The sequence below is a fragment of the Vipera berus genome, assembly GCF_964194415.1.
Source record: "Vipera berus genome assembly, chromosome: 2".
NCBI lineage: Eukaryota > Metazoa > Chordata > Lepidosauria > Squamata > Viperidae > Vipera > Vipera berus.
Genome location: NC_138203.1, coordinates 18,844,242 through 18,871,859, shown reverse-complemented (window position 1 = coordinate 18,871,859; position 27,618 = coordinate 18,844,242). Strand labels below are relative to the sequence as shown.

General features: G+C 39.9%; 1 protein-coding gene across 1 annotated transcript in view; it reads right to left on the bottom strand.

The window, feature by feature from the left end:
* The window catches only part of SPEF2 (sperm flagellar 2), a gene marked incomplete at its 3' end in the record, with an annotated part of 87,637 nt that overhangs the window by 19,258 nt on the left and 40,761 nt on the right, over positions 1-27,618 (bottom strand). Inside the window, exons 13-23 of the mRNA XM_081316383.1 lie at positions 25,929-26,019; positions 24,135-24,211; positions 18,748-18,851; positions 16,205-16,461; positions 14,990-15,092; positions 14,141-14,298; positions 8,034-8,192; positions 5,343-5,426; positions 3,363-3,490; positions 2,058-2,185; positions 1,821-1,959 (exon numbers count right to left, since the gene is read on the bottom strand). Coding sequence (XP_081172509.1) covers positions 1,821-1,959; positions 2,058-2,185; positions 3,363-3,490; positions 5,343-5,426; positions 8,034-8,192; positions 14,141-14,298; positions 14,990-15,092; positions 16,205-16,461; positions 18,748-18,851; positions 24,135-24,211; positions 25,929-26,019 — 1,428 coding nt within the window. The remainder of the gene's footprint in view (positions 1-1,820; positions 1,960-2,057; positions 2,186-3,362; positions 3,491-5,342; positions 5,427-8,033; positions 8,193-14,140; positions 14,299-14,989; positions 15,093-16,204; positions 16,462-18,747; positions 18,852-24,134; positions 24,212-25,928; positions 26,020-27,618) is intronic.

Genomic DNA, 27,618 nt, shown 5'->3' with positions numbered 1-27,618 from the left:
TGGCCAGCTCTACATCGTTCGCATCAAGGGTGCCTATGGGGGCCTGGGCAGGAGTGGGACAGATCTGAGGGTCTCTGGCAGAAGGAGGGTCTCTGGGCCAGGGCCAAGGCAGTGGGGGCCGTTCCCTCACTGTTTCCAGGATGGCTTCGTGGGCCGCATGAAACCACTTTGCGGGCTGCATCCGGCCCCCGGGCCTTGTGTTTGACATCTAGACAAATAACTGAAGAGCTTTTCTTTCATGAGTTATATAATACTGAAATTATGAAAAAAATAAAGGTGACACCGAAGCAAACATTTCCATAAACTGACATTATGTTAATTTATTCTATTATATGAAAACATACTTTACTTGCAAAAGAAATAATATCAGGTAGACTGAAAGTATTATATTGCTAGTCCATTTATATGTTTGAGTGCATTTTTCTACTGCTTAGTTTTCCCCATTAAATAGAAAATGATATGACTTCATTGCCTACATCTCAGTAGTTTATGATGGTTTGAAAAAGAGACTTTTTCTTTATAAAAAAAAAAGTGCCACTTTCCACCACAGTGTGGAAAATTATTGCCTTCAACTCAATGAGGTTTTAAGCACTGCTTTGTTTAAGACAAACTTGCTGTTCCTTTCTCCTTTTTATCTGACTCACCAAGCTGCTTGGAAAGCTGAGACAACAAACTTGTCATTCCCAGTAACCTAAGCAGGTGTTGTGGTCAGTAGCCACATTTACTGTCTGTCTTCAGAGATAAGCCAATTTTGAGTCTTTTCATCTTTAGATTCTTGCTAGATACCATAAACTGAGTACCTGGTAGTGCTTTCTGCCCTACATGAAGGAAACCTGCTCACTGGCAGATTTAAGAGCACATGGGTGGCAAACAACTAGTCCTATATTCAATGAACCATACAATTGATTAACTGGTTCACTAATCTCTGCATGAAAATATATTTATTCTGTGGAACATGCAATCTCCTTTGGGAGAGGGATGTCACTAAGTAGGGTCAGAAAGCTGTCTTTTAAAACATAATGCTTAATACTTGATGTCTACTGAAAAACAGTACAGGGAGTCCTCAATTTAGTGACCTTCCTTTTGAAGTTACAACAGCACTGAAAGAGTGACTTCTGACCATTTTTCACACTTACGATCGTTGCAGCATCCCGAGTCATGTGATCAAAATTCAGACGCTGGGCAACTGACTCATATTAATGACAGTTGCAGTGTTCCGGGGTCATGTGATCATCTTTTGCAACCTTCTGACAAGCAAGGCCAATGGGGAAACCAGGTTCACTTAACAACCAAAGTAATAACTGCAGTGATTCACTTAACAACTGTGGCAAGAAAGGTCATAAAATGGGGTAAAACTTACTTAAATGTCTCACTTAACAAAAAAAAAAAATGGGGGCTCAATTGTGGTTGTAAGTCAAGGCCCACCTGGAAATTTAAATAAACTCCATATTCTACTTCCAAACTCTTCCCCAAGTTTTTTCTTTTGCAAGAATGTCTTTGAAAAAAATGATAAACTAATGGTCTTTCATGGAATGAAGAATTGATAATAATAATGTTTCTGACACTAGTTCATTTCAGTGGAATCTTTTTAGAAATAAAACCTTGAAATACCTTGCCCTGTACACCGCCCTGAGTCCTTCAGGAGAAGGGCGGTATATAAATCAAATAAATAAATAAATAAATAAACAAATAAATAAATAAATAAATAAATAAATAAATAAATAATATATTTCCCTACAATGCCCCATTCATCTTAGTAAGAAACAAAACCAACTTGCTATGAATTAGTAGATCATCTCCTACTTTTAGTTAACTCTTACAATAACTCTTTGATGCAGTTCTTCTTTTGTTTCATCATCATCCCATAAGTCATCAGCCACTGAATTATAATCGACTTGCCACTGAGTCACAAATTCCTGCTTGTGGTCTGGACGCTTCAAATAGTCCTTGAAATGGTTTCTGTGAACAGTAAAATTAAAGTCCATACAGGGGGTTGGAAGACAGTGGAAAAAGAGACATGACGAAGTTTCCTTGAGCCAAACAGTCCCAAAACTCACCTTATATCTGACAGGTAATGAATGATAACATGTTGCTCATCTCTGAGGCATCGAAGTGTTGCTTTGATGTTACTGACATATGTTTTCTCTATTACTTCCCAGTAAGGAGCTAGGAATTCTGCCACTTCCTGTTGAATTGTAAAAATACAGAATTCACGTGTATTTATTTATACATTGCCTATCTTAAATGTCAAGGGAAAGGGAGCATGTCATATGTACCCTCTGGTCATGTATCAGCCAAGGTCCTCTTGGCCTATATACAAGGTTTTCTGATAAGAAAGTTATTTCTTATCCATTCTCACCTGCTAAATAAGCCCAGGGCCCCAGGCAATAACTGACCTGCTATCAAGTTTATTTATTTTACTGCACTGATTTTATTCTCTTTTTATATTTCTTTACTAGGGTGCTTGGTCAAGTTTACTGTAAAGGTAGCTATACCAAATGGGAAGTATGTAAAAATAGAATGGATTGTGTTTCACTCTAAACATCCTAAAATTCCCTAGTCTTGGAAACCTTTCCACAGCAAAATCAGAGGAGACGGTGGCAGCTCTGCCTAAGTTGGAAAGCAGTTGCACCTTCTAGATTTAAAGTTTACAATGATGTATGAATCTAGCTATTTGAGTTGGTTACTATTACTCAGCATAAATTATGTCTTAATGCTGTCATTAGACAATGCTGACAGTCGGATCTGATTTCCTTGAAACAGCAGGAGACAATTACTGAGAAATATTAAAAACTTACTTTTCTCAAAAGTTTTATTTTTATATAACATTTGACCCATCATGACATCATGCTGAACTAGCAAGATAGGAGGTAAGAGCCATTCTTAGCTACTTGCGGAATGTATACAAATCAATCTTGTATTGTATAAAATATGGCAAAGATTTCTTTCAAAATTAAAAAAGAAAAAAATAAAGCAAATTTCTTCAGCTTGATGCACTTGTCCTCTAGAAGTGTTGGAGCTACATGGAATCCTTAGACATGGAGGAATTCCTAGACATGATGTCTAATTTGGATGTGGATCTGGATCACAAAACATATTTCTCATCAGTGAACTTTGTAAGGAAGGGAAGGGAAGGGAAGGGAAGGGAAGGGAAGGGAAGGGAAGGGAAGGGAAGGGAAGGGAAGGAAAGAAGGAAAGGAAAGGAAAGGAAAGGAAAGGAAAGGAAAGGAAAGGAAAGGAAAGGAAAGGAAAGGAAAGGAAAGGAAAGGAAAGGAAAGGAAAGGAAAGGAAAGGAAAGGAAAGGAAAGGAAAGGAAAGGAAAGGAAGGGATCATCATGAACTGCTATTTCTGGACAGCTTACTTGGGGTAATGGATCATCACGGTAAATCCATTCACTTGAGCCAGGTTTGATTGGAGGTGGTTCAACAGTATCAGGAGGCAACATGTCTTCAGGGGAAGAGGACACTTGTCCTCTTCCTCGTGGAGTTCCTTAAATACAAAGAAAAGTAAAATGCATTTTTATCAGGGAGAAGATGAAAAGAAATTACCTAAGAACCGTAGAGAACAGTATCTTTAGACTGTCTTATGGTATAGAACAGGGGTAGGCAACCTCGGCTCTTTTATGACTCATGGACTTCAACTCCCAGAATTCCTGAGTCAGCTGACTCAGGAATTCTGGGAGTTGAAGTCCATGAATCATAAAAGAGCCGAGGTTGCCTACCGCTGGTATAGAAATATTGATGTCTTGCTCTCATGGGAAGCTGCCACCATCATTATAAATGCGTTTTCTGGACCAACATTTGGGGACTTTGATTTTGATCATAGTCTTATATACATATTTGCTTATGTAAGTATGTGCTTATGTTTATGTCTGTATATGTAAAAGATCTTTCTTGGGAAGGAAAGAAAATGAGTTTTGGCCACCCTAGGAAGACTTACTATCTATATACAAGCTCTCACTAAACTTTCTCCATGGGCTTCTTGCCCTATTAGACATCTTAGACTAGGGGTGTCAAACTGGCAGCCCTTGGGCCAGATGCGTCATGCACAGGCCATGCCCACCCCAGCTCTGCAAAGGCAAAAAAGTTGTGATACATCACATGACGCAATCGAGTTTGATACCCGTGTTTTAGACCCAGACTTCATTTTTTTCATGATTCATTTTCTTCTGGACAGTGAGTCTTTGAACAATGGCAACAAATGAAAAGGTAGACGTTTTAGATGGTTAGCCACCCCATGACTGAACCACAATATACTGTATGATTAATATTTAGTAGAGTGGGAACTAGTTATTTATGTTCCTCTGGATTTCTCATGCTTTCCATCACATGTTGGCAACCAATTTTACTACTCTTTCATTAGTTCTTGCACTGAAAGGGATTTTTTTTGGAGATTCTTTGTACTCCTTGTAAATTCTTTGCTCTTGCTTACTAAGTTATCACATCACCTGTTTCCAAAAACATTTTTTTTCAATCTTGGATCTGTACTTCTGTTCATTTCCCTTGTGTTCAATTACACTTGAGGTTCTGATGCAAATGTCAACGCCAACATATAATAACTGTTTAATTCATATCAAAAAATAACCTGTCATTTATTCATTCAATTACTATCTTCCTAAATCCAAATGTTTGTATTTATATGACATAGTGTGACAGATAGCAGCTTTTAAATAAGTGTGCTACACTTTTTGTTTATACCTCTGGGACATCATCATGAATACAGTATGAGAAGGGGGAACCACAAGTAAGCTGGAAATATAAATTCTGCCAACTTAATTTTATTCAGTATTGATTTTTCATCTGATTTGTTGACCGTGTAAATATACATTTTAAATACCAGAGGCCTCTACCACAACATATTAATTCCCATTTCCAGATTTAAAATGGCTACCAGGAAATTCAGTCAGCAAATAGAATACAGTCTTTACAAATATGTCTGCCAAAGCTACAATTTATTCCATTATCAGCCTGAATTGTTTTCATGCCATATGAAGTTTTCGTGCTAACCATAAATACAGCATAGGTCAATCTTTGTACATTTTGGGCAGGATGAATTAAGTGCATCCAAAGTCCAGTTTTATTCCATCCTACATATTTGAGAGACTATTTTCCAAACCAACATAAAATACTTTTACCCACATCCTAAAGTGAAGTCTCATACAGTGATACTCATTCAGGATTAAGGACTTTTTATAAAAAGTATTGTCTTCTCTTTGTCAACTCTATTTTGATTAATCAGTCAACCAAAATATGATCAAAATATGTCACAGCTGTTTGAAAATGAAAGTCAAGAATATATTGTAATCAACAAGTACTAAACTTAACAACAAAATTATTCTCACCTGATTTAGCTCCTGAGTCTTTTCCTTTGACTGTTTCATCTTTCTTTCCCTTTTTACCTTTAGCAGGTAACTCTGGAGTGGTCTCTATAGACATTTAATATAGATATGAAATATTTTGAGATATACCTTGCTTTTGTTAAGTTGGATTTTTCTCCGATCTAATATTTGACTCAAATAAGAGAGAACTTGGAAATAACTTCCCAAATAAAGAAATATTTTGGCTCATAGTAGTTGGGTTGAATAATATATATTACCAAATCAGTTAAAGATCTAGCAACTGAATTTTCACAACAAAACCAGATTTCACTGTATTTTGTGAATTCCAATATGGTTTAATTCAATAACCAAACCAAACTAGTTGCCTGAACCTAAGCAGTAACTAGTAATTATGATCACTGTAAGTTTCTGCTTTCTCTACCAATTTCATTAGCTCATCAAATCATAAGACAGTGGAAAAGAGAAAACAGCTGAGACTAATGCTGTACATATGTGGAAATTATTTATCAGGAATAATAACAAAAATCTTTGGCCCATACTTCAAGTGTATCATGGAAATAACCAATTATTTTTTCTCCATTTCTTCTAGCAATTTAATATGGTAGATGAGGTAAGATAGGGAAAGGAAATATAATAATGATTGGGTTTGCATGTAATGCCAAGCTATGCCTAGTTACAATTTATTATATAAACCACTCTCAAATTATGCTATATACTAAACCAATATTTTAACACTTTTACTGTCTTTCGGGAATTACACAGTTATTTAAATACTTCCCAAACTGGACATAGAAGGCGTATAGGCAATTGAATTGATTTTTTAAGTCTTGCAGAATTAACTGTACCCATTGAATCCATTAACTCAATTCCCCAACTCTGTCAATTTTCCCAGGATTGTTTAATACAAAGTTCAAAATTAATGACTCCCAGTACTTGGCTTGCCATAACTGAGTTCTAAAACTCCATACAACTATTAGATGGCAGCAAAGGGGTAGAACTTTCTCTAGTCTATGCCATCTAGAGATCATCTCCATCTTTTCAGCCCAAACATAGAAGGTCCATAAAAAAAAGTAAAACACTCCAGTGTTGTGACATTAATGGCTTTGCCCTCTGGGATGTCAACATGTTTTAAGTGCATTCCCCAGCTGCAAGGGAGTTTCTTATCCAGTCCAAATTTATAAATCATGTTGTACAAATCATATTGAGAGAGTTCACATTTAATTTTTTTAAAAAGTGTATGGCAAGGGACAATCTATGAGCCCAGAGAGAAAAATTTGTGAGAAGGTCTCTTCCCATTGAGATGACCATCCTTCCCAAGCTAATAACTTGATCATATTTATAGATTGCCAATTTCTTAACCTTTATTCTAGGTTATGGTAACTATCATAGCCCAACTTGGAAAGCAAAAAGGGTTTTTTTTTGCACTGTACTTGTTTATTTCTTACTGCAAAACTATCAATGCATGAAGAGACAATGTTTCTGGATTGTTTCCCAGGTGGCTCATCACAGAGCCTGATACTGATTAGGGTTGAATGAATGAGTCAAGAACACCCAATTATTTTCCATGCCTAAGGAAGGACTATACCAGGGGTAGGCAACCTTGGCTCTTTTATGACAACCATGGCTGGCTCAGGAATTCTGGGAGTTGAAGTCCACGAGTCATAAAAGAGCCAAGGTTGCCTACCCCTGGACTAGAACCTGAGTATCCCCTCTCCTAGTCTTGCACCTTAACTTCCACACCACATGGCTCCCAGACTATATACATTGCATAACATATATCTAATTATAGAAAAGTATTGTCACAAAACTGTCTGTTTGCTTTTACTTTTTGTCACCGGTTAATTTATTAATTACATTTATATCCCACCTTTCATCGATCATCTGAAGACTGCAGGTTCCTAATCAAATTACAAAATATCTCCATTGCTAAAGCTCTATATGGTTGGATAGGTGCACGTATACACACATCACCGTCCCTCTCCTTTGGCATTAAGATAATATCATGCTATGGGCAGAGCTGGTACATTTCTTCCACGCTGCCCCTGTTTGTGGTTCTGTCCCACTGCATCACTATGAAATTTCTCAGGGGCTCTTTTTGCACATTTTCTATGCCTGGCCTTGGAATTCACCAAGGAAATTAGAACCAAAAGGTGCTTTCTTCTTATCTCCTTATATTGAAAAGAAGTCTGTAAAGCTAGCAACCTGCTTGTAGCTGTACATGGGCAAGAAGGACAGCATAAAAAAAGGTAAAGGTTCCCCCGCACATGCGTGCTAGTCGTTTCCGACTCTAGGGGCCGGTGCTCATCTCCGTTTCAAAGCCGAAGAGCCAGCGCTTGTCCGAGGACGTCTCCGTGGTCATGTGGCCGGCATGACTCAACGCCAAAGGCGCACGGAACGCTGTTACCTTCCCACCGCAGTGGTCCCTATTTTTCTACTTGCATTTTTTACGTGCTTTCGAACTGCTAGGTTGGCAGAAGCTGGGACGAGTAACAGGCGCTCACTCTGTTACGCGGTACTCGGGATTTGACCCGCCAAACTGCCGACCATCTGATCGACAAGCTCAGCGTCCTAACCCACTGAGCCACCGCATCCCTATTCACTATTCAAAAGTGACCATAAAGAAATGGGTGCCAAAAATGGCTTACCTTGGAGCATCAGTTTTTGAATGGAGGGCATGCATGAAGTTCTACCAACCTTTAGTTGCTTTAGTGTCAGGGGATGGAGGTGGATGTGGCAGCTCCTGTGATTCTGGCAGTGGGGCTGCTTCCTCCATCTTTTCTATGAGTGATTCTTCTGGCAAAAGGAGGATGGCCGCCTTCTGTTTTTCAGCTTCTAACTTTTCCTTTTCCTTTGCTTCAATGAAGGAATAGCAGCAAAACACACAAACGTACAAACAATATAGTAATAATGAAATATAATAACTACAATACAGTATTTCCTATTACTTTTTCAGCAAATGTCTTGAATATTATTTCCCAGGATTCACATATAGTTACAATGGAAAAAGAAAAATGAATAAAGAAAAAAGATAAAAATGAATATAAAAGAAATAAAAACTGCTATGCTTCTATTTAATCTGTTTCCTAATAATATATAAGAGATTAACAAAGTGCAAGTTAAAACCGTTAAGGGAATTTGAGGACTTCTAGATGCTGCCGGAACTAGAACTACCAGCAAACTCAGCCAGCTTGGCTAAAGGCATATGCAACGATGGGATTGGCATTCCAAGAATTTCTGGACAGAGACAGATTCCTTACCTATGCATATTTAAACCGGTTTATCATGAAGTCTACACAGTAGTAAGTTCTACCGCACTCAAACCTATTCCCAAGCAAGTGTATACCGGATGACAGCTTTGAGTAACTAAATTAATGTATTCAGGTACTGATAACTGATTTTAGATTGCTCCATTTTCTTAGAGGTCCAAAACTATTTTCAGAAATTGTTGAGAAGATGAAAAGTCTCCATACCTTATCCAGGACTCTTTCCATATCTTCTCTGGAAATCTGTCTAAAGTTTTTAAAAGACCATCTTTTTAAATTTCTTTATCTTATCAGAGGGAGAAGGTAGGGCAATCTGAGTCTCCTTGAACAAGAGCCATGTCTCCCTTGAGGAAAGGTAAACTGGAAATGTCTGCAATATGCACAAGGATGTGTGTATTCTGCCTAAGTTCTTCAGGCTGGCAAGAGAGCTCAACAGACAACAACGCTATTTGTATTTCTGCAATTTTTACGATGCATGTGTATTTGTGAAGAAAAAGTCTCAACAGTAGGCAATACTAAATTAGAACTCTCCCCATCTCATATTGTTGCTTCCCAGTATTTAAAAATCTCCCAGGTTACCTTGGAAGTTACATCATGATACACAGAATAATTCCAGAAGTCATTTTGGGAGAACACTGCACACCTGGGTCGAATGTAATCTAGATTCCTAAGAGGGAGGGGCTGCATTCTAGAGGACCAAGAGACAGTAAAGTTTAGATTATTTGGTTGTGAGGAAGAGGGTCAAGATAGCTCATTCCGATTTCCGGTCTTGCGCAGTAGCGCAGCAGCCAAGGGATTTCGGGGCTCTGTGCCCTTTGGCTGAATTTCTTCCTGTTAGGGGACCCTAAATGGGCCAGAAGCTGCCCCAAAGAGGCGACTAAGAAGGAAGGAAGTCCCACAGAACACAGAGAGATGGTGGTTTACCCGATTGGTCCAGGATAAGCCTTCCAGAAATCAAAGGAGAAAGGCTAGCCTAACTTCAGAGTCTAGCCCAGGGGTAGGCAACCTTGGCTCTTTTATGACTGGTGGACTTCAATTCCCAGAATTCCTGAGCCAGCATGGCTCAGCTTGGAAACCTCTCCCTTTTCCCTCAGCATGGCTGGCTCAGGAATCCAGGGAGTTGAAGTCCATGAGTCGTAAAAGAGCCAAGGTTGCCTACCCCTGGTCTAGCCCAAGCTACAAGCAACTGAAGTCAAAAAGCACTAGTTTAAGCTGATTGTAAACAGCACATTTGAATCTGGGTAAGATCATTGGTTTTCTCTATCCTACTTATTAACTTTACTGGGGGGAAAAATTCCCAAGAAGCAAAAAACCTCTGAACGTGAAGGAGGGGGATTTTTGCCCCACCCTTTTACTAATAGAAGCGGCTAAATAAACCTTTCATGGAGGACCAAAACGTATAGAAATGAAATGAATATAAAACCTAAATTTGGATAAGATTGGAATTGTTGAATGGTTAAGATTCTCATTTTAAAGGCAATTTTCTATTTTGAATAATTTGAAAAATAAACGGGTGCTGACATCTAGTGGTGGATAAAGACTATGACAGCTATGGCTTTTATACAGGAGGAAATCAAGCAAAGCTGCCCTAGAAGTTCTCAGAGTATATCTTTAATGATGCCAGTACAGGTAGTTCTCCACTTACGACTTCAACTGAGCCCAAAATTTCTGCTGCTAAGTGAGACATTAGTTAAGTGAGTTTTGCTCTATTTTAAAACATTTCTTGCCTTAGTTGTTAAGTGAATAATTGTAGATATTAAATTAGTAATACAGTTGTTAAGTGAATCTGGCTTCCTCATTGACTTTGCTTGCCAAAAGGTCACAAAAAGGTGATCACATGATCCCAGGACACTGCAACTGCTGGTGATGACCTATAAAGCCCTAAATGGCTTGGGTCCGGGATATCTGAGGGAACACCTGCTGCCAGCATCAAGTTCCCTTCGTCCAGTGCGCTCCACAGGGAGGGTCTGCTCAGGGTGCCGCCGGTAAAAGATTGCCGGCGGATAACACCCAGGGGGAGAGCCTTCTCAGTGGGTGCACCTGCACTCTGGAACCAGCTGCCCGTGGAGCTCAGGACTGCCCCCGACCTCCGTTCATTCTGCCGGGACCTGAAGACCTGGCTCTTCGAGCTCTCTGGCCCAGGCTGAGAATTTTAATTTTAATTTTAATTTTAATTTGGGTTTTTACTTTTTTTTCAGGGATTGATGTAATTTTTTAATTGTTTTTAACTTTTGCATTTCTTGTTTTAAATACCCTGTAAACCGCCCTGAGCGGGAAAGGGCGGTATATAAATCTAATAAAATAAATAAATAAATAAATAAACTGTCATAAATATGGGTCAGTTGCCAAGTATCTGCATTTGATCACATGGCCATGGTCATTACTGTGAAAATCTGTCATAGATCACTTTTTTCACTTCTGTTGTAACTTTAAAGGGTCACTAAATGAACCGTTATAAATCAAGAACTACATATAGTTGCTTTAGTTTGACAAGTTTTCTGTCTATAGGTGAGGAACAATAAAGGAAACTGCTCTACATGTCGTTTTTGGTTTTTGGATACAGACATCACTCTGCTAGCTAATGAAAAAGAGAAGATGCAGAGTTAAGATAGAGTCTGCTGCCATTTTCTACTTAGCAGTGATTTTTCAAATATTTGAAATATTCTAAATGTGTCCCCTGCTGTTCATGGAAATAAAACAAATAGGATTATTGTGACTATCACCTTAAATAATACTACAACCATGTATATGTCAACTCCGAAAGCTCAGACTGCCCTAAGAGCTGATACAACTCTTCAGAGGAATTATTGAATCTGTCATTTGTTCTTCTATAACTGTCTCGTTTGGTACAGCAACCAAACAAGAGAGGTATAGACTTCAGTGGATAGTTAGAACTGCAGAAAATAACGATTGCAACCAGCCTGCCTTCCGTTGAGAACCTCTGTACTGCATGGGTGAGAAAGAGGGCTGAGAAAATATCTATAGACCCCTCACATCCTGGACATAAACTGTTTCAACTCCTCCCCTCAGGACGCTGCTAGAAGGCATTGCACGCCAAGACAACTAAACACAAAAGCAGTTTTTCCCCTCATGCCATCACTCTGCCAAGCACCTAATTCCCATAGCACTCTTATGCCTAAGGACAGGGCTTTTTTTCTCATAGAACGCTCAGAACGGAGTTCCGGCACCTTTTTTGGATGGAACCTTGTAGAGTAGGCAAGGCGGGATGTATGACGTGTGAGTTCCAGCACCTTTTTCTTTTACAAAAAAAGCACTGCCATGTAGTAGGGCTGTATTACTATTATCTTTCTCTTCTTTCCTATTACCTTCTCCTATTGGTCTCTTAAGATTTATCACTTTGTTGTTTGTTTCTTATGATTTATGATTAGTCACCTTGTTGTTTGCATGCACACTGAGAGCTTATGCACCAGAGACAAATTCCTTGTGTGTCCAGCCACACTTGGCCAATAAAGAATACTGTATTCTAATTCAAATTCTAAATTTCAGATGGCACTGTGCATTATTAACTCTTATGTAGAAAAAAATGTAACAGGAATTCATTATGCAAAAAAAATTGCAGTCAGAACAATTTATAAGTAAAAGATTAAGGAAATTTTGAAGAGCACAATTCTTGCCTCTTCTGCTTTTGAAGGAAAAACGATATTCCCGCACAGTTCACAGGGATAGGATACTGTGCTAGAAAGAAAGAGTATAGTATAGGCTGGATGAATAATATTGGTATGGCTAAATATATAGTGGAGTTTTGTCATTACTATAATAGAACAAAAGAATACTGAAACAAAAAAAAATGCTACCAGTAGTTCTCACTGAAAAGAATTTAAATAAAAACCTCATAACTGTAAAACTAAAAACAGAATGTTTATTTTTACAGATTGGCCAGGAAGATTCAACAGTAAATCTGTTATATTTATTTCATTTAGTTAATTCCTCAAGACAAATAACTTCACCATCCTACTTTTGGAGTAGCTACTAAATTTGGTCCAGCTGAAATAGCTAATTAAAATGGCATTATTTCAATAGGCCAGAATAATTCAATTTGGAATCACCTCATTGATTGTTATTGTTGTACATAAATGTTGGTTAACACTGAGGTTCCTAGCTACCAATGAGTAGAGAACTGATTCTCATTGAATAGGGCAGGATGCATTTTCCATATCATTCATCCTCCATGCCCGAACAAAGATTTGTTTCAAAGGGCTCCATTTGTTGTCTCAAGACAATGTGTAGTTTGTTCACACAAAGATATGGTCAGGTGGTGTTTGCCTCAATGTCTTTGACCTCAGATACAATCTGATATGGTCTCAATCAATACTATTAATTAAGCATCAAACCAGTTTATCACCTTGACTGTAATGTACAGTCATAGAACTTCAGCTAAAGAGGCAGTCTGAACTTACATATCTCTGTTGCATAAACATGGAAAAATGTGATATTTCTAAAAATATTTCCTTCTGTTTTTAGCAGATAGTACAAGCAAGAGGAGGGTTGCTTTCATTGTTCCATAATTGTACAGAATATAGTGAAATGAACAACCAACAATAAAAATGAAGAGTGGTGTTTTTAATTTGCATATAATAATGCTTAAAATGAAAACTTAAAATATAGAAAAAAATAACATTGATATTAATACTGAGCTCCATCCTTTATGTTAGACCACGTAAAAACATCATCCTGTTTATCTCTTATTTTACAATATAAGACATTTCACAAACCCACAAAGAACAAGCAAGCAAGATCTCTGTTTTGATATGCTGAAAATTAAAATATGATCTAAACATTATGGGGGCATAAAGAAAAGATTAAGGGAAAAGAAAGTGTATTTTTTTTAATCCCATTTATATCCCGCCCTTCTCCGAAGACTCAGGGCGGCTTACAATCTAAGAAGCACAAATCAATGTGCTTAGCAATAGCCTTCATTCTATGTATATGCCTGCTTTATTAGGGCTTTCGCCCCCCCCCCCCAAAGCGGCATTATTACAAAGTCAGCTGATTGCCCCCAACAATCTGGGTCCTCATTTTACCTACCTCGGAAGGATGGAAGGCTGAGTCAACCTTGAGCCTGGTGGGACTCGAACCTGCACTAATTGCAGGCAGCTGGTGTTACTTAAGGAGGCATTGGCCCACTGCTCCACCAAGACAGTAATTAATGCTTACTTTATCTAATGTAAGGGGTGGTATAGTGACTCAGCAGTTAAGATGCTGGCTTTTTGGCTGGAAAACCAGAAGCCCAGGTTCAAGATCTGAGTGCCATGTAACAGGCTCCTGTTACTTTTCTCAGCTCCTCCCAACCTAGCAGTTCAAAAGCCTGCAAATGCGAGTAGATAAATAGGTATCACTTTGTTGGGAAGGTAACATCATGCTGGCCACGACTGCTGAAATGTCTTCAGACAGTGCTGGTTCAACGGCCTTGAAACAGAGATGAGCATGGCCCCCTGTAATTGGCAATGACTAGCGGAGTAAAATCCGCAGGGACTCTTTGACCTTTTTTTTAATGTGATGTAAAGTAATATTTCATACCTTTAGCTTGGATCTTGATGAGTTCTCCTGTTATAATTTCTTTTATCCTTTGACACATAAGACCTTCCTCAATATCTGCAGTGACTTTTGTAAGTATATTTTGTTGTTCAGAATACCAAGTTTCCAACTGAGGCCAAGTGTCCAGGAAACCTGTAATTCTACATAATAAAATATCAAAATCAAGATCACAAATACTGAAATGATGCTCATAATCCAAATAAAAAGGAATGACTACAATCAACATCTAAAGATGCCTACCAGCTATGTTGAGAATTGGGTATGCTGTAATAAGTCTAGTTTAATAAAAAGAAGGACGAGGGGATGACATGATAGCAGTATTCCAATATCTAAGAGGCTGCCACAAAGAAGAGGGGGTCAAGCTATTCTCCAAAGCACCTGAAAGCAGGACAAGAAGCAATGGATGGAAGCTAATCAAGGAGAGAAGCAACCTAGTACTAAGGAGAAATTTCCTGACAGTTGGAACAATTAAACAGTGGAACAACTTGCTTCCAGAAGTGGTGGATTGCTCCAACACTGGAAGTTCTTAAGAGGAGATTGGACAATGATTTGTCTGAAATGGTATAGGGTTTCCTGCCTGAACAGGGGGTTGGACTACAAGACTTCCAAGGTCCCTTCTGACTCTATTATTCTGTTATTCTAAGATACTGACGTAGTATTTTGATATTATCTGTTTACATTTATTGGCTGGCTCAAAAACAGTCAGTGTTCAGCCATATTATTTCTTCTATGGGCACAAAATCCCGCATTTTGTTATGAGACTTACATCTGGGCAAGGTTTTCTGTATTTTTTAGTTCTTGCTGCGTCTCCCAGCTCAAAATGCAACTAACCTGTGCTGCATCTGACCCCACACTGATTTTAATTTCTCTCTTTGCTGGATTTCTGTTTCTGAAATATGAGCAGTAGTTTTGTGTTCTCTTTCATAGGAGTCAGCTGTTGGATTAAAAAAAGAATAATCTTTTGAAGCATGTTTCTATGGCCATATGATTTAAAGAAACAAAGATTAATCATATACTTTTAATAGTGTCTGATATTTATAATATCCATAGTGATGGGCATGCCAATACTGGACTGTTTGGGGGGTTTAGGTAAAGACCTACAAAAACTCAAACTGTAGTGGTCTCCTCTAGTAGAAAATGACGTGAAAATCAACTTGGTTGTACGTGGAAGTATTTTTATAGTATGCAGAATTGTTTAAAAATGCAAATTAGGATATGATTTTTCCCCATTCTGGGTAGATTAACACTGTTACTTGTAACTACCAAATGCCTTATAGGAGGCAAAATTATTTTGGGGAGCAAATATAACAATACACTGGAGTAATAGGTGTATAGGCTCCTTCTTTGATTGACTTCGACTATAAAAAAACCACAGTTCTCTCTAACAAGCCCCATCCTAGTTTCAGTTTCTTGATGGACACTCTACAGCATGCACGGATACCAAGAGATATATCATTCTTTTCTAAAGTGCTCTAGTGGAAGGAACCACCAGGACCTGAGGTGGAACAGTCATTGAGGATCAAGAGCAAAGGATCAGCAAGTTTGTAGAAGTAAAAAGGAAGCAAAAAGAAAAGAGACAAATTGATCTCCTTCCCAGCTTCACCAAAATACTTGTGCATCAACAGACTACTGTACAATAAAAGTGCTTCTCCATCAATGACCACTCATACAGCAACTGTTCAGCACTTATGTGATCACCCGATCATGATCTGGGCGGTTGGCAACTAGCCCACATTTGCAAAGTCCCGCAGTCACATGATTTTCTTCCCACAAAAAATGAGGAGGCAGCAGGAAGTTGGACACTGCGGTCACATGAGGTCCTTGCTTAGCAACCGACACAGTTCTTGCTTAACAATGGCAACCAGAGATTCCCAGAACTGCCATCACTAAGCAGATTGGCTACATGATGTTGTGCTTTAAAACCACATTGCTTAGTGATGGAAATTCACGCCCTAATTACCCATCACTAATTGAAGACTATAGGTTATGATGTCAATCTCTCAATAATTTTTTCCCTTTGCTGCATGCTTTAAATACTGAACTTACCCTTCTCCTTTGCTATCCGATTCATCACAATGGAGTCTGTAACATCTAACAAAATAGCAAAGTCAAGACCAGGTGGATGCACAAGGGGCTCTTTTGGAGCTGCAGGGTCTATAACCAGTGTGGGCTTTTTCAAGTTTATTGTATTAGTTTCTGTCTGGTCTGGATCTCGTCCGGTCAATGCTTTTTCAAGCAGTTTAGCCTGATTCAGTGTCATTGGGAATCCATCCATGATCCAACCCTTTTCTGGCTGTAGCCGACTAAATCAAAAAAGGGAGGCAGGGAGAGAGCAATCGATAGATCAAGACCAAAAATGAAATATATTTGGAAGAAATTATTAAACTCTAACTAAAACAACATCCTTTGAAATTTTCCCCTTCTTCCAATGCTACATTTAAAATTTCTATTTTGGAATTCTGATACATCAAAAGCATAGATCCTGAGTAAACCCACTTTGGTCAATCTTCCCACGGTTGGTGCTCTTCAAATGAGTTAAAATTAAGAGCTTTTCTCCACTTTTATCAACCTGTGACAAAAACATGCCCCCCAAAAAACATTTTTGTGTCTTCAAGAAACTCCCACATGACACCTGAGGCAGTGTTGTCTTTCCTTACACTAGCATTACATTAATATTTTCTTCCATCCTGAGAAGCTTTGTTATGTCACAACCTGATGCTCTTCATTTTAATCAGTGATATAATGAGGTCACCAGTAGAAGGCAGGTGGCCCCTCCAGTACCTGGGCACTGGCTTCAAGAGACTATTATTTCCCAAATCTAATTCATTCAAAATGGGCTTTCCACAGTACTGGAATGGGGTGAACAACAGCTAATTGATGGGTGTGCTGCACAATGAAACTGGGAGAGAAAGGGTGGGAAGTGAATGTCCAATTGAATGAAATACCTGCATGCCACAAATACGACTAAACTCGGTGGAATGCAAAAAGCAAGAAGGCAGATGAGTATCTCTGGGGCAAATATATAAATACTGAAGTACTGTATATTGAATTATTGTGATTCGCCTCCTGGTGGAAGTATATATTGAGTTGCTTTGCAATGAAATTTTTACAGGAACTGATAGTGTGACAATAACACTGCATTCTACAAGTAACAAGGAAACTAATAACATAAGAGGAAAAAAGCTTCTGAGGACTATTGCAGTGTACTAAATTTTTTGGGAACTGACATATCTCTGCCTCAATAAATAAAGAACAGGGCCAAGTATTTAGGGAAACTATATTTGGCTGAAAAGCTACATTTGACTTTGAGAGTCAAAACCCAGGCAAATCAAGATTAGCCTTCATAGTCACAATAATTTAACTTGTCTAAATAATTATTGTCTAATAATTTCATCAAAATCATTTAACTTGTCTAAATATTAAAGGAGAGCTGGTTTGATGTAGTAGTCATAAGGCATCAGCCTAGAAACCAGGAATCTGTGAATTCTGGTCCTGCCATCGTCTGAAGCCAGCTGGGTGTCTTAGGCATGAGCCTAAATGGACTCCAGAAGATGGTAGAGGACAGGAAGGTCTGGAGGAACGTTGTCCATGGGTCGCAATGGGTCGGACATGACTTCGCAACTAACAACAACATCTCTCTAATTGAATTAGAAGACCTCGGAGGTCCCTTCCAGCCCTATAATTCTATGTTCTCTCTCTCAGCTTTAGAGGGCAGCCACAGGCAAGTTACTTCTGAAAATATTGCCAAGAAAACTGCAGGGACTCCTCCAGAAAGTAGCCAAAAGTGAAGACTGATTCAAAGGCACAAAAACTAAAACTGAATTAATGATTGTGAGGACTACAATATATTAGACCCCGCTTACAAAGTTGCTCAGGGTAAATAAAATGAATCTAAAACGAAAATGTAGGAAACATAACATTACAGGTAGTCTTCACTTAATGATTCGTTACTTAGCAACCATTTGAAGTTTCAATGGACCTCCCCAGAGCTGTTTATCACCTGGTTCCAGAGCCTATAGACAGGCACACCAGTCACGGGATGGTAGTTTGGATGCTTGGCATCCATTTCATTTTTATGGCTGTTTGCAGCATCCTACAGTCATGTTATTTTTGGCAGATTGTCAGTTTCTGCTGTTTATTTTTATTTCCCAGCAAAAAAACGCCCATTGAAGAAAATGGGTTTGCTTAAGGACTGCAGCATTCACTTAGCAAACGCCACAAAAAAAATCATAAAATTGGGCACAGTTGCATGATAACCCACAAAGCAACCACCGTGACTTATGACTGTAATTCCAGACTCAATTACGTTCTAAGTTGAGGACTACCTGTGCACCATTTGTTATTTGCACCAAGCACTGTTTTGTTTGTTTCATCTTGCAGAAATGTGGATATATTTTCCTTACATACCATTTCAGAACCACAAAGCTCTGAATATAAACTTAATGTTATGATTAATATTTCCTGTCTGGGTAAACAAGCTCTTATTCTGTTTAACAGGAGACTATTTCTAGACTAATTTAGGCATCATTAGATTGGCAAAATCTGACTCTACCATTACATTAAAAGTTAAGCAGACACCTATGTCATACCTAATAGCTTCCACCATGATGCCAACTAGTAATTCATCTGGAATGTTTTTTCCTTTCTTTAGCAATGTCTCGGCTCCTGCACCAAGCTGAGCACGAATAGAAAGCTGTGGAATTTATGAGACATTTAAAAAGACATTTACGTTTAGTAAAAACACAATCTTTCCCCACATGAATGCATTTCTTTATTAAACTTAAATCCCGCCCTTCTGCTTAAAACAATAAAAATGATTTTTTTAAAAAATGAAATGTGCGCTGTGGGATGCAGAATTCTAATTAGAACATAAGAACAAATCATTCAGAAAGACATCACTATCTGGAGTTCTTATTTTACTATGGGGAGAAAATAATTGACTTATTTTGAATATTTTAATGTTGCTACAACTTTTTAAACATTATTACACGTTTATACAATCATCTTTTTTAAAACTATCAAAAATTAATTATATAAATACATTAATAAAAGATTTTAAAAAGTAAAAAAAAAATAAAACTAACAGTTTAAAAATAATTAAGCAGAAATTAGAGGATTCTGCTAAACTAAGGAAAGACCTAGGATACAGGTCTGCAACCCGCGGCTCCGGAGCCGCATGCGGCCCTTTCAGCTGTCTCCTGCGGCTCCCAGTCCTCTACCATGTGCAATCCCCCCCAAAAAATGGGACTAAAAACGTTCAACCAATCAATTCAAATTTCTCATGAAAAAAACCTTGCGAAGCTTGAATTGATTGGTTGAAGTTCTTTGGTTTGCGGGACTTCCCACAAGCTGTTGGTGGGACTGCCCACAAACCTCTTTTCTTCCTCGGACTGCACATGGCGGCAGCAGAGGAAGAGACAGGAGGACTGCTGGAAAGTTGAGTGGTTCGGTCAGATGGGGCATGCCGAGGAGGGGGAGTTCTGTGTGTGTGTGTGTGTGTGTGTGTGTTTCTTTCACCCGGCAGGCAGGCATTGCTACCCCTCCGCCAAAGCCGTGCAGGGGCTGCAACTTCCCCGGGTGAGGCGGCAGCAGTGTGTTCGGAGGAGGGGAGCCAAGGAAGTTGTAGCAGACGGAAAAGGGCCAGATGGCCCTGCTGTGAAAGAGCGGGGTGGAAAGAGAGTCGGGCGAGATGGCAGCAGTGTGTTTGGAGGAGGGGAGCCGAAGGCAGCAGCTCCGCCAGCCTCTGCCACCCCCTTCCACTTCGTTCGGGCCAGGCAGTGGAGGGAAGGTGGCAGCAGAGGCTGGTGGAGCTTCTGCCTTCATCTCCTCTTCCTTCAGGCCAGGCAGCGGAGAGAAGAGTGAGGTGGAGGCTGGTGGAACTGCTGCCTTCTCCTCCTCTTCCTTTGGGTCAAAGACGGAGAGCACAGTGGCTACCACGCCAGCCTGGAGCACCTCCAGCGTCTCTCAGCAAGTGCACTAGGCCACCACAACAGCAGCAGCCACCGCCAGAGCGATTGCTCAGCCCTTGGGGCCCGCTGCTGCCACGGGGGCCGGCCTGGGAATTTGTTTCTGCGGGGGAGGCGGAGGCTGACGGAGATGGGGCAGACCTCCAGAGTCTCTCTTGCCGCCACCTCCACCGCTACTGTCAGCTTCCGCTATGGCCGAACCTGGGTAGCCTCCTCCACCCCCAGCAGTGGCATCTGGAGGTTCTCCGGTTTCATCAGGACCAAGCAGCAAGTGGAAAATTTAGCAGTAGCAGCACTACCGGGAGCGGTTTCAATCGGCCCCTTCATTACCAAGCGTCCCCATGGAAGTCAATGGAGGCGCCGCAGCTGGCCTTTCGAGTGAATGACAGCGAGTGAGAAGCTTTTCCAAACAAAACGTGAGTGAATGAGAACGGAGGGGGCAGGGTAGGTGCATATCTCGCCTCGGCTCCACTCTTCAGTCAAACCCTGTTCTGCGCATGCGCGCATGTACGCGCATGCACACACATTTTTTGCGGCTCCCAGTTTTTCCTTTTGTGAGGGAACCGGTTCTGAGTGGCTCTTTCACTGTTTCAGGTTGCCAACCCCTGACCTAGGAGCATAAAGAAATTTCCAATTTTTGGTGAAATCAATTCACAGCAAGAAGCTACTTTATTTCTGTCATATTTATTTCAGTGCAAAAAAACCCCACTCTCTTCCCTATATTGAATATCAGAAAAATATGCTGTAATCAGTACAGCCTCTTATGTTTAAGATAAAGACTCAGTAAGCCTCTGCGGAAATAAGTTGATTCCTAGATAATTCATCATAACTAAGTGGTCAATTATTAAATGATATCTTGATTTTAAAACACGTTTTCAGTTTTTCTTTAATAGCCCAAATAGGAAGTGAGGACTGATTCAAATTCTAGGGTATTGAAGAAGCAAGGTTTAACCTTTTGCCGCAGTCTCAATGTTAGTCAGATCCTTATTCAGTAAGCACTTCCTATTTGCAGTAGGACTGAAACTCCTACAAGACTCTATAGAAAGATAGTTGGAAACTAATTTTCATGGCCAAAAAAGTTAGAATCAGAAGTAAAGAGTATGAACTGCAATCACACAGTGTCTGTTTAAGTATAAAGAAAAAAATGTTGACAGTAAGAATTATATAACACTAGAAAAGTCTACTACAGGGACTGTGGACTCTACCTTTCTAAAGGTTTTTAAGAAGATGCTGAACAGTCACTTCTCAAGGATAGTTTTAATTGGTTTCCAGCATGTTAGAGCAGGGGTGTCAAACTCGTAACGTCACATGACGTGTCGTGACATAGCGCGACTTTTTTTCCATTGCTGGTAATGGGGTGGGCACGGTTTCGCCATGGCGCATCCAGCCCAAAGGCCAGCAGTTTGAAACCCTTGTGTTAGAGGGTTGACTAATGACTCTTCTATTCTCATCCAAATCTACAGTTCTATGACTACGTACTGTGCAGACTCATTGGAAAAGATCCTGATGTTGGGAAAGATTGAAAAAAAGGACAAGGGGATGGCAGAGGATGACATGGTTAGATAATATCATTTGTGGAGTTCCTCAGGGGTCGGTCCTCTCGCCTCTCCTGTTCAACATCTACATGAAACCGCTGGGTGAGATCATTCGTGGCTTTGGAGTTGGGTATCATCAGTACGCTGATGATACCCAACTTTTCCTTTCGACCCCAAACCACCCCAGTGATGCCCTCAACGTGATGTCCCGTTGCCTGGAGGCGGTTCGGGTCTGGATGGGGAGGAACAGACTTCAACTCAACCCCGACAAGACTGAGTGGCTTTGCATACCTTCATCCCGGGTTTATTCGGACATTCCACCTCTGGCTATGGGGGGTGAACTATTACCCCCCGTAGATAGGGCTCGCAACTTGGGAGTCCTCCTAGATTCACGGCTCACCTTGGAAGACCATATAGGAGCTGTGACTAGGGGGGCCTTCGCCCAGGTTCGCCTGGTGCGCCAGTTGCGGCCCTATCTTAGCCGGGATGATTTGTGCACGGTCACTCATGCGCTCGTGTCCTCTCGTCTGGACTACTGCAACGCTCTCTACATGGGGCTGCCCTTGAGGACCACCCGGAAGCTCCAACTGGTACAGAATGCAGCCGCGAGAGTTGTGTTGGGAGTCTCCCGATACTCCCACGTTACACCTCTGCTCCGTGAGCTGCATTGGTTGCCAGTTGTCTTCCAGGTGAGATTCAAGGTACTGGTAACGGTGTTCAAAGCCCTCCATGGCATGGGGCCGGAGTACCTTAGGGAACATCTGCTGCCGGCATCAAGCTCCCTGCACCCTGTGCGTTCCCACAGAGAGGGCCTCCTCAGGGTGCCACCGATCAGAGAATGTCGATTGGTGGCCCCCAGGGGGAGAACCTTCTCTGTGGGCGCTCCGGAGCTGTGGAATCAGCTACCGGTAGAGCTCCGGATGGCGCCCGATCTTCGCTCCTTTCGTCGCGATCTCAAGACGTTTCTGTTTGTACAAGCCGGCCTAGCCTGATGGGGATTGGTGGGGTTTTTTATTTTTGGTGTCTTAATTTTATCTTGGGGTTTTAGAATTGTATTCTAATTGTTTTAACTTGGGCAATCATTTAATCTCTTTTTAATGTTTGTATTTAGTATTTTATTCTGCCCTGTGAACCGCCCTGAGTCCTCAGGGAGAAGGGCGGTATATAAATATTATTAAATTAAAAAAAAAATATCACTGATGCGGTGGGCATGAGTTTGGGCAGACTCGTGGGGGGGGGGCTGGCGTGCTAGGGTCTATGACTGAACCAAAACATATACAGAACAAAACACTGCAAACGATAAAGCTCCCAGATCCAAAAGACCCTAAAACTCAAAGGGATTTAGCCTTGCCAGAGTTCAGTTAAAGTCTGTTGTTCTGCATGCACACATCCACAGACTTCAGATTCCAAGACTGGATATCAACACCTTTATGTAGTTTGTGAGGGGTAGAGATATATAATTGAGTTTCAGCAGCATATTGATGATGCCTCACCCCATGGTGACAGGTTATCTCTCCCATTGGATTCATGTAGATGTTAAATAGGAGTGGAGAAAGTAGCAAATCCTCTTCAAATGAAGGGTACAAAGACATCCAGTCTAGGGATTGCCTTTGCCTTGGCCACTAGAGTCTTTATTGACTCACAATTGTTCTCCAACTTTGCCCCGCTGGCTTGGCTTCTAGCTCTCCCTTAAGGATTACTTATAGCTCGGTTCAGACTCTCTTCAAAACCATACATGGATCATGTTCAAGCATAAACTGCAGTCAAAAGAGTTATTTAGGTTCAAAGAAAGAACTTGCACTAATCAATTAATGTTCTTCCCTTAGCTCTGAACAACTACTTTCTAAAAGTTAGCTAATTGATATTAGGTGCTGCTGTTTGAGGAAAGCATATAAGACGTTTCAAATTATTTTGGATGCTGAAGCAATGAAATGTTTTTTTTAAAAAAACCTCATGAAACTAAACAATTAATGAACTGTATAACTTTGCCTCCCATGCTAGCACTTTCAATTCCAAACACACAGGGAGAAAACCAGGTTGGGATAAACTGACCTGAAGAAATGAAATATACATTTTTCAAAATATAGAAGGACTCCCAAAACCTAGCCATGCTGAGTTTAGCTTCTGAGGCTGAATTGAAAAACCCCAGTGATAGTTAAAAAGGGTGGAGTAGTTGCATAGGTATAAAATATGTTTTCTTCAGCTTGGTCGACAAATCCAATCACACCTACATATATGTATATAATATCCACACACATATAAAATTGTCTGTGGCTTCTATCATCAAAACGTTCTTTCCAATTTTTAGTTGATACAACTTTCTAAGTTGGAAATTATTGTTTCTATTCTATTTTCTGGAACAAGAAAAAAAATTGTGTATTTGATTGATGTCTATTTTGCACCTTCAACTTTCAGACTTTTGTCAGAAGCAACCTTAATAATTAAATATAATAGAAGTTAAAATCCAGTTCATACTTCGGTTAATTCATTCTCATCCTCACTTATCTCCATTTGGTCAGTCATCACAGCAGAGCTTGGTTTCTCAATAATTTCTAGGAATAGTAAAATACCAAAAAGCAAAACAATTAGGATTTGGATATTAACATTAATTCAGAGTGCATGGCCTACCACTCCCTGTGCCAAACACATCTTGAAAATTGATTTATCATCAAGTATGGCATTTTTAAAGATACATAATAAAATTTAATACTAAGGTGTACAAAAATATTTATATATGTATAACATGAACTGAAATAAATGGATTACTGATGAATTTCTAAGTTCTATCTGTTCACTGTTCCTTTCATTGTCTATGTATCCAGCTCCCAAGAACTGTGGTATAACCAACATTTCTCAGTTCGATTCCTAAATTTCATCATGGTTACAGCTTTCAGATTAGCTACAACTCTTCTCATTCCATCACATTATTATCATGATCACATTATTTAGCATCTGATCAAACTGACGGCCAGTTTGGTGTAGACTTGCAGACATGTCAAACTCGCGACGTCACGTGACGTCGTGCAACATATCAGGAGAGTTTTGCCATTGCTGGCAATGGGGTGGGTGCGGCTTCCGGATGACACATCCGGCCGACGGGCCGGCAGTTTAACAGTCCTGGTGTAGACATTAAGCCATCAGGCTAGAAACCAGAAAACTGTAAGTTCTAGTCCTGCCTTAGACATGAAAGCTGGCTGGCTGACTTTCAGCCAATCACCAGGCGCCTGAGAGTTCTAGCCCTGCCTTGGGCATGAAAGCCAGCTGGGTGATTTGGGGCCAGTCACTCTCATTCAGCCCTATTTAATTCATTTCCATGGACAAGAGAGAAAAAAAATAGCATCTTATCACTGCAGGTGAACTAAATGAATAAACCAAAACCATATCAACAACCTCTTTTAATACCAGTGTGCATGTTTATATCAGTAATACAGAAACAGAAAAAAGCAGGTAAGCTAAAATAAAATATAGCTTTGCCAAAATGGAAAACATATAAATAATTTTAAACTTAAAACTTTTTCTTCCAATGCAGAAAGAATAAGTAGTTTGGAAGCATCCAACCTTCATACCATGAACATTGGCCATGCTTAATGATACCATCTCCACACACATCATGTGCCAAACAGTGCAAAATTCTGCTCCTGAAAGTCTTATAATCCGTAGTTTTGTAAAGGACTTTTGATGGTAAGAATCATTGCCCCAACATTTTGCCAAACTTGTTAAAATTATTTGAGATAAGACTTTGTATTAATATCAAAGTTTTACAAAGTGATATATATGTGGCAGCTTTACAGTAACAGAACTGTCGCAAAAACTTACAAATCCATATAAATTTTTCACAAATCCTGTTGTACGGAGAAGGACCAAATGGACATAATGAATGAAAAAATGAATTAATGCTGCAAACCTGGGATACTTTATCTAGGGCCAGGCATGTCAAACTGCCAGTCTGCGGGCCAGATGCATCACAACAAAACCGCGTCCTCCCCAATGCCGGCAATGGGGATAAAGTCGCGATACATTGCGCGACATCACGTGATGTCGTGAGTTTGACATGCCTGAATTTCTAGGCTGTATCTGCAACCATTATGTGGTGGCAACAAATTACAATATTTTGGAGCTCTATGCTACCCTCCAGGGGTGACCTGAATTTTTGCAGCCCTGATGTGGCAGTTTTGGCAAAGTAAGAATTTTATGTTTTGGCCATTTCATTTTATGCCTGCTGTGGATGAACATTAAAATCCAACATCAGATTTTTATTTAAGGATTTACCTTTAGGCTCCTCTGAAATTTCTATGTTCTGTTCTGCTGACTCATAAGTTTTCAATATTATCAATGAAGCCCTAGAAGCCTCTTTCAGAACCTTTTCAAATAAGCAAGCAAAGAAATCATTAGCCTTTTTTTTCTATTTGCAAAACACTGGTAAATTTTGGAAAACAGTTTTGTAAAAATCAGCACTAAAAGCGTATATAATACTTTAAGAACTCAAGAATCCAGTGAAAGAACATTCTTAATACATTTTGATATGATGTAGTGTTGATACAATGGCTGGGTTCCTATTTTGGATTGAGCAAGAGCTATTAACCCTAGTTTGCTGGGAAGGTACAATTTATTTATCAGTGTATTGGATCAATCCCCTTCCTTTCTGTCAATTTGATAAACAATTGTCATTTATGTATCCTAATGACTAGATTCAGACATTCAGGGGTTGCCATGAATCTAGCAGCTGTGGCAGATAAGCCACGGTTTATTGCTTACAAAAACAATGCCTTAACATGTTGCATGAAGCCATCCCTGTTCCTCCTGTTGGATAATGAAATCTGCATTGTTTTCTGGTTTCAAAGAGAATTCATGACATTGCTTTTTCTCCCAGTGAAAACCAACCGTATGCAACCAATTGATCAGAAACCTTCAGTTCTCGATTCAGAAAAGAACAAAGACTCACAAGTTTAGAGGGGGATGTAAAAGATAAGCACAAACAAAATGGCAATGGATAACACATGTACATTCCTGTGAGCTACATGTTTTTATTAAATTTATAAGGCCACTCGATTCCTTCATGACTCTGGATGGCATATAGTATGCAAACTATTTAAAATATTTAAGCCCTTTCCTGGATAGGGAGGTTCTCTACTTGATCGCTCATGCCTTGGTCATCTCCCGTTTGGACTACTGCAATGTGCTCTACGCAAGGCTATGCTTGAAAAGTATCCAGGACCTTCAACTAGTACAAAAGGCGGCCTCGTGGGCAAACCTGGGAGCTCAAAGAATGATGCACGTAACACCTCTGCTGTGTGAGCTGCACTGGGTGCTGGTCTGCTTCCGGGTCCAATTCAAGGTGTTGTTTATGACCTTTAAATCCCTATATAGTATGGGGATTTAATGCTACAGAACCGTTTTCATCACATTGCATCAGCCCATCCCACTCCATCAGGCAGGGAAGGTATATTGTGGATCCCATTAGCCAAAGAATTCCAACAAGCAGGAAAAGCCTTCTCTGCTGTTGCCCCCCCCCCCCCGGTGAGGCAGGCCTCTATCTTGGCCTTCCACAAAGGACAAAAACATGCTCTAAGTCCTTGTTTAAGGTGAACAACCTCTCAGTCAATCAGGCTCTAAGACTGGATAATGACTTGATGGCACATAATTAATTAATGTCATAAAGATTTCATTTTATTTGTTCATTTGTTTGTATCACATCTTTATTATTTTTACAAATAACTCAAGGCAGGGATCATATTCAACACACTTTCCTCTTCCTATTTTCCCTACAACAGCAACCCTGTGAGGTAGGTTAGGCTGAGAGAGAGTGACTGGCTCAAGGTCACCCTGCTGGCTTTATGGTTAAGACAGGAGCTGAATTCACAGTCTCCTGCTTTCTAGCCTGGTGCCTTAACCCCTAAGACCAAACTGGGTGATTACCAGCACCTTGAATTGTAAAAGGGCAGCCCCATGTATAAGGTTT